General features: G+C 50.5%; 1 protein-coding gene across 1 annotated transcript; it reads right to left on the bottom strand.

The window, feature by feature from the left end:
• Positions 1–737: 737 nt before the first annotated feature.
• LOC125406454 (glutathione S-transferase Mu 3) lies at positions 738–5989 on the bottom strand. Its single transcript, XM_048443473.3, has 8 exons — positions 5833–5989; positions 5458–5533; positions 4819–4883; positions 4447–4528; positions 4248–4348; positions 2661–2756; positions 2468–2578; positions 738–1207 (listed from the first exon to the last, which is right to left on the bottom strand). The coding sequence occupies exons 1-8, from the start codon at positions 5866–5868 to the stop codon at positions 1118–1120; spliced, it is 657 nt and encodes a 218-aa protein (XP_048299430.1). The 5' UTR covers positions 5869–5989; the 3' UTR covers positions 738–1117.
• Positions 5990–7486: the final 1497 nt, after the last annotated feature.

Genomic DNA, 7486 nt, shown 5'->3' with positions numbered 1-7486 from the left:
AATGGGTTTGCAAGACAAAGGACAAGGCCATTGCTCCAAAGAAAGTGCATTTTGGGATTAAGGTCACCCTTTACTAGGTCCACAGGATATGAAGCCAACACATCCATGAAGGTTTGCCCTCTGGAGGGTGCAGAGTGTAGTGAGGGTGCAGGGGACAGGCAGAGGCTGGCTTCAGTCTGTGAAATTAGGGAAGCCAGTCACATGGGTGACATTCTAACATTGTCAACGCAAATTCACAAAATTCTTGCTACACTTGCTTCTGGATTTTTAAAGACAAAGGAGAAATGGGTACCAGTAGACCAATTAAGGGATCTCTGCCTCATGGAGAGAGGATATCAAAGACCCAGTAAAAGCAATATCCTAGAAACCTAATATTGACACAGCCACGGATGTGGAGGTAGGGAGACCATCCAAAGTCCCTCCTGGCCACTCCCACTTGCCACATCATCATTCATTAAGCCCCATTCACTCATTTTCACAGTTCAGAGTCCCAGTATACGTTGCAGCGAATGAGAGTCCAGACAAACATACTCTATCCTCTAGAGCGCTTTGGCCCCGCTGTGAGGGTCTTGGATTAGAAGCAAGATGGTTCAAATTTCCTCCAGTCTCATTAGACTCCTCAGAGGCGGGCACTACAGGCTCAGAGCTCAGACTCTTGGAAGCAGCTGTGACACTTGGCAAGTCCAAAAAGAAAGAAAAAAGAAAAAAGAAAAGAAAAAGACACAACACAGAGCAAGTGTGTTTCAGACTTTATTGGAGATGAGACAGACCTGGAGGAGCCCCACCACTGGGGAACCTGAAACAGTAGTGATCTGTAAGGTAATTCTAGGGAACTGTGTTAAGCGGAGACATCAAACCACAGACGAGAACTGTGTGGTTTATTGGGGCACAAATGAAGAAGGGGCCTTGGTGAAAGGAAGCAGAGAGAATGACATCACAGGGACTTGACTAGGACAGGCCTGATTAGGAAGCAGGGGCTGACAAAGCCTTGTGGAGAGGAGAAAGAAACGGGAACAGCGAGGCACGGTGCAGAAGGCCAGCTGTCCCAGGACCTGGAGGATCCCAGTATGGACAGATCCTCCTTGTGTGTGCCAGCATGGCAGGGGCTGGCAGGGATCTAATCGGTACCCCACTGGGCCATCTTAGTAAACACAGGTCTTGGGAGGAAGCGGCTACTCTTCATGTAGGCAGAGATGTTCTTCAGGCCCTGCAGAATGGGAAGAAAGCACAGCAGGAGCTCGGATCTGCAGCCTCACTGGGCTGAGCAGCCCCAGCAGGAAGAGCATTTCTCAAAAGCTCAAGCCCTGGAGCACACACAGCACAGTCAGTTTAACTCCTAGACCTGGCAAGAGAACTCTTCAATTCCTATAGTACAAGAAAGACTAGACCCTATGAAGGTGCTTTATACCCACTAAAGGTTACAATACAGGCTCAGGAAACACCGTGACAAGCAATCAGAGGTCCAGCGAGGTTAACCAACTTGCCCTTCTCACTAAGACAGGGCTCCCCAAGACAGGGCTAGAGTTAGCCTGACTCTGTGGCTGCCAGTCTCCCGCACGACCTCCCCCTTCCCCCAACAGACATTCCACTGGAAAGCACTTTCTAGCTTGCACTATTTACACACACAGGAGGGATGCAACAGGAAGAAAAGAACCAGGAAGACAGGTGGAACCCAGGGACTTGACAAATCCTGAATGAAAGGGGACATCAAGAGAACAACCAGCAAAGAAAGGCTGCGTGTCATTCTAAATGATTTCCTGAGAGCAGAACTGACAATTCTTCAGCTGGTTCCTAAGGACAATCTCCCTGCACCCTGGCTGCCCTCATCTGTACCCGCAACACAGGAACTACTTCATGTGACTGTATGTTGTGCTATATAAGTCATCCCGACCAAGCTGGAGCAATTGCAGAGGGTGTAAAGAGATCCACAGCCAACTAGGCACAGGCTGGGCTAAGGGGCGCTGTGTTTCTCCACACACCCACCCTAGAGCTGTGCCAGCAGTTGGACATTTCCCTAGGGCACCCAACCTGGGCCAGCACAAAGCTGATGAGAATTAAATGGGAAAGTGTATCCTTCCTTGGTGGGAAATGAACAAGGTCAACAGATTGCAGGGAGAAAAATCCTTGGATCAAGACCTCAGACTCCCCATTGTAGACGACTCAAGACTGAAGTCTGGTACACTCACTCCAGACCGGGATCAGCAGCTATGGGGAGTATCACACTCATCTCACAGTCTGGGTTTCTACAATTCTCTACTGATTCTGTCCCGGGGTTGTGACATTTGTATGTCCTCCCCACCAACACCTTTGGGGATTTTGAAATGGTAAATTTTGCCCCATCTAGGTCTGTAAAGAAAGCCCCCTCCCAAAAAAACCCTCCTACTTGCTTTCCTTTAGTCTTGGGTTAAAAAAAGTATTGAGAAAGAGAGGAAGGAGGCCACTCGAAGGAAGCAGGAAAGGGCATCACCTCAAAGCGGGCCAAGAAGTCCTTCAGGTTGGGGAAGGCATCCAGGCATGTGGGCTCAAATAAACGGTACTGGTCAAGAATATCATAGGCGAGGAAATCCACATAGGTGATCTGCAGGAAGCTGAGGGTGAGTGGCTGGCATCTGACAATCTGGGAAGAACAGCAGTTCCTCTTTCCACCTCCCTCTCTTTACCTTGTCCCCTGCAAACCATGGCCGCTTGCCCAGGAACTCAGAGTAGATTTTCATCTTGTCGGGGATGGCCTTCAAGAACTCTGGCTTCTGCTTCTCCTGAGGCAGAGAATATCTGTGACCACCCTTAGCCACAGGCTCCCAGCAGAGAAGCTGCTGGCTTTGAAGACCTAGGCTTACGAGTATCATTCCCATTTTATTAGTAGCAGAGGTCATTTGTTAGAGGTGATGGGATAATAGGCAGGAATGCTACGCTGTCCCTCAATCTGTCCCCACTGGTACCCAGGTGCTGGGAGTCACATCCGGGACTTCCTAAGTATCGTGGATGCTCTGGCCCGAGAGATCCAGTGGAGTCACGGGAACAAAGGATTTATAGATCCCAGGAGAAGACGGTTATACTCGGATTTGTGGGGGCGCACGAGAGCAGATCATACATTGGCAGAGCATGCACCAGATTTGAGCAGTCACTAATATTGGCAAGAAGAACAGCAAAGGTCCTCGGACTGGCCCTGAGCTGCCTCCTAGGAGGATGTCCTGACCATGACTGATGCCAAAGACAGGACTCTTGGAAAGACTAGTGGGAAACCATTGCACATGTCACACTTCCAAGTTTGTGCACCCTGTCTTCACAATGTGTTTGTAGGAGGGGTGTGTGTGTGTGTGTGTGTGTGTGTGTGTGTGTGTGTGTGTGTTTGTGCATCTGTGGAAGCTAAAGGTTCTTCTCCAGTGTCTGTCTCAATCACTCTCCACATTATGCTTTGGGGACAGTGTAGGGAAGAAGACAAACAAATGGTCTCTGCCTACAGGACTGTTATTCACTGAACCTGGAACTCACAGACGGGCTGTGTTCATTGGCCAGCAAACCCAGAAATCCTCCTCTTTCCTTTCTCAAGGTGCTATAATTATAAGACCGTGCTGTCGTGCTCAGGTCTATTTGTGGGTTTTTTGTTTTGTTTTGGTTTGTTTTGGTTTGGTTTGGTTTGGTTTTTCGAGACAGGGTTCCTTCTGCGGCTTTGGAGCCTGTCCTGGAACTAGCTCTTGTAGACCAGGCTGGCCTTGAACTCACAAAGATCTGCCGGCCTCTGCCTCCTGAGTGCTGGGATTAAAGGCGTGCGCCACCACTGCCCGGTCAGGGTCTATTTGATTTTAATGTGGGTACTGGAGATCCATTATCAAGTCCTCAGGCTTACACATCGAAGACTTTGACCCTCCGAGCCACCTCCCAGGCCCTTATTTTTATCCTCTGAGTCTGTGTTTTAAGAGGACTTGTTACTGGGAACACTAGGTTAGATGGCACGTGGAAGTGCTCAAACGACAGAAATATCAGGGATTTTAACGACACAGGAAATGTCGAGGGTCAGAAAGTTCACGCTATAGACTCTCAACCATATCTTACAGGTTACTCTAGTAGTGATAGTTTCACAGTGTCGGTGTGCTATCTCGCTGGGTTATGAGGGTCATTCTGCTGGTAAGAGAGGAGAGCTTGGAGAATCAGTAACAGTTCGTTCACTGAAGGAGGAGGCTGCAGATCTGAATGCAAGCCTTTAAGTCCTGCTGCCAACCCTGTCTGCTCCACCACGGGCAACTCACAAAGTCAGGGTTGCAGCAGACTATCATGAGATGGATGCGGGTGTCCATGACCTGGTTCTCCAAAGTGTCCACACGAATCCTCTCCTGCTCTGTCTCCCCACCTGCAGCACACACAGCACAGACTCACCCTCAGCATCTCGCACCAGCCAAGACAAGGAGATTGTCCCCCATGCCCCACCCTGCAGCCAGCCCCACTCACACAGGTTGTGCTTGCGGCCAAGGTAGCGCAGGATGGCGTTGCTCTGGGTGATCTTGTGGGACCCGTCAATTAAGTAGGGCAGCTGAAGGAGTAACCAGGGATGGTCAGATGGGATATGGGAACCCTAAACCCCTCCCTGGGTGAGGACAGACATGGAGCCTGGCACTCAGTGTGTCTGCCATGGGAAACCCTCCGTGAGAGCACAATGCACGCTGAATGGAAGAGCCAGGACACAGAACATCACAGAAACTCTGTGGAACCCTGGAATGGGAACAGGAGAGCTGACACACGGAACCCAAATGTCCTCAGGCAGCCAAGGAGCTGAGGCAGGGACACCGCGGCTTCCCCAAACCTCCCCTTCCCTGCACCTACATTGGGAATGTCCAGTCCCAGATTGAATTTCTCACTCAGCCACTGGCTTCTGTCAAAGTTGGGAGCTGTAAACAAGAGGATGTAACAAGAAGTCAGCCCAGGATCTAACTCTTCCTCTGGGACTACCCACCAAGGAGTCAGGAGTAAGAGACTCTGAGGGGTCTGTAACCTCTCAACACTAAGTCACCATCCAAGTCGGAGGACAGAGGTATAAACAATTGGTAATAAGGGAGCCTGGACCCAAAAGAACCCCAGCAGTGAACCCAGTGGATCAGGAACTTCATTCCCAGTGTCTTTGTTCTCCTTCTTGTTGTTGTTTGAGACAAGGTCTATCAACTATGTAACTCTGCCTGTCCTGGAACTCACTCTGTAGGCCTGACCGACCTCGACCACACAGAGATCCACCTGCTTCTGCCTCCCTAGTGCTGAAACTAAAGGCGAGTTTCAACACACCAGGCCATTCCCAATGTTTAAAAAACCAAGTTGCACCCTCAAGAGGCTTCTGGAAAAAGCAGGCTGTAGCTGCAACTATATGTAGGAGGGCTGCAGGCCTGTGGAATAAGGGGCTAGGCATGGACTGCTGAGCATCACTGGGCAAGAGGGAAGAAAGCAGGTGACTGTCCAGGAAGATGTCATTACCGTCCCCCATGACGTATCTCTTCTCCTCATAGCTTGAGTCTGTGTATTCCAGGAGCAGGCGGATGGGGTGTGTCAGCTGGAAGAGACCAGAGACAGAGGTGAGAAATAATGGGGACCTTGCTGTGTGACTCCATCTTCTCAAATGAGTCCTCCCACACTCCGCAAACACAGGCACCCCGCGGTGTGTATACACACACACACACACACACACACACACACACACTCACACCTGCACAGCCTCGCATGTGCAGCTTCGCCAGTCTGTGAGCTCCAGAGAGCCAAGTGGAGTATCCCTCTGCTAAGAAAACAGCCCTGGTGTCTCTGAACTTCCCGCCCAAGTCCTAGTCCCACCCCTCAGGAGGATCCCGCTCTCACTCCGCGGACATTCCAGTAACCCAGTGTCATAGGCATGGTGCTGTGGCCCTGGTCTTCTCAGACTGGCTACAGAAACGTTGAGCAGGGAACTTTAAAGGACTAAGGGAAAGGTGGGAGGGGCCTTGTAAACGGTCCCGCCCTCCATGCCCTAACCCCACTCAGGCCCAGCCTTTAACCCTTTAACTCTAAGCTTCCGCAGGGACTCTGAACCCGAAGCCAAAGGGCCACACCCCCACCCTGGGAGAGGCAGGAGAAAGAGACCACGCTGTCTCAGGCCCAGAATTCTGATGGGGAGGGGAAGGTCCTCCAATCTCTTTTAGTGCCTTCTCTGCCACCGACCCCTGGTGCCCCAAAAGCTAACAGTGCTTTCTTTCCTTGAAGAACTTGGCTTTCACTCCTAGACTGTGGAAATCTGTCATTCAGGAAGGTTCAACTCTCAATAAGAGATAAAGCGAGTAGCCCCTAACTTCAAAGTTCAATCCAGCACCCGCCCCGTTTGCTGCGCCCAGAACAGCGGGTTTGTCAGCGGCCAGACTTTCCATCCACCACAGCTCTATGATCCACCTAAAGTCGTAAGACAGCCCACAACATAGGAAGGACCCCAGGGCAGGGACAATCAGAAAACAGCTAGTCTCAGTATTTTCTTTAAGAAAAATGGGGACTCAGTCATATGCTCAGCAAGTTAGTGACCATAAAAAAATAGTATCTTTGGTCTTATTTGTGAGTAAATCCAGGAACCAGACACTGACGGCACAAGAACTCTGAGATAATCCCATCATGCTGCAGGGTCGCTGGCTGACAATTTCCGGGCGATTATCACAGTGCAAGGGAGCAAAGAGCTCACGGGTGGGGGTGATGGAGTGGGAGAGCATGTGTTCCAAGAAACTTGCTTTCAAGGGACAACAGAATGCTGTCCACTCAGGAGCCTGGAACACTCTGCACAGGACACTAGAAGTTCAAAGCTAGACCCTCATCTGTGCGGATCCCAGATTCTGGACCTTGCCCAGGCTCCTGACACATGAGTGTCTGGATAGGACAGGGTAGCTCAAATGGCCTTTCAAGTTACCCTGGGGTAAGTAAGGGTCCTGGGGTAACCTTCATAAGGGCAATGTCCGACCAACAGCAGGGTTCCACCTGTCTGCTTTCTCCCTTGAAGGCGAGAGACTCTTTCAAAATCAAGAGGCTTGCTTTTAGTGGACCAGAGGGTGACATCATCTTGTTTACAGAAACTTATCAGAAACAATGAAAAACAAATGACGGAAGTGGAGATTAAAATGGGTTTGCAAGTCAAAGGACAAGGCCATTGCTCTGCACAAAGTGCATTTTGGGATTAAGTCACCCTTTACTAGGTCCAGGATCTGAAGCCAACACATCCACAAAGGTTTGCCCTCGGGAGGGTGGGTGTGCAGTGAAGGCACAGGGGACAGGCAGAGGCTGGCTTCAGTCTGTGAAATTAGAGGAGTCACAGGCTTTGCGGGTCTCAGTGAGGATGCAGGCTCAGAGACCACGTCCCTGGAGCTGGCAGTGCCTGTGGCAAATGCTGCTTTAACATTAGAACATGTCCAGCTGCCCACTTCAGGTTCCTGCGATACCCAGGCTCAGAAAATAACCTGAGGCTGTAAGGACAATGCCCAGTGTCAAGACTGTCCAGAGA

The sequence above is a fragment of the Myodes glareolus genome, chromosome 17 (genome assembly GCF_982192425.1).
Source record: "Myodes glareolus chromosome 17, mMyoGla1.1, whole genome shotgun sequence".
Lineage (NCBI taxonomy): Eukaryota > Metazoa > Chordata > Mammalia > Rodentia > Cricetidae > Myodes > Myodes glareolus.
The sequence above is the reverse complement of the archived record's forward strand: the minus strand, read 5'-3'. Positions and strand labels throughout refer to the sequence as shown.

Excerpts from the sequence above, each read along its gene's own strand:
- LOC125406454 (XM_048443473.3), bottom strand. The coding sequence starts at position 5,868 with ATGCCTATGACACTGGGTTACTGGAATGTCCGCGGA. Across the intron at positions 4,349-4,446 it reads TGGCCGCAAGCACAACCTGT|GTGGGGAGACAGAGCAGGAG; the intron begins GTGAGTGGGGCT and ends TGTGTGCTGCAG. Across the intron at positions 1,208-2,467 it reads ACTTCTTGGCCCGCTTTGAG|GGCCTGAAGAACATCTCTGC; the intron begins GTGATGCCCTTT and ends CCCATTCTGCAG.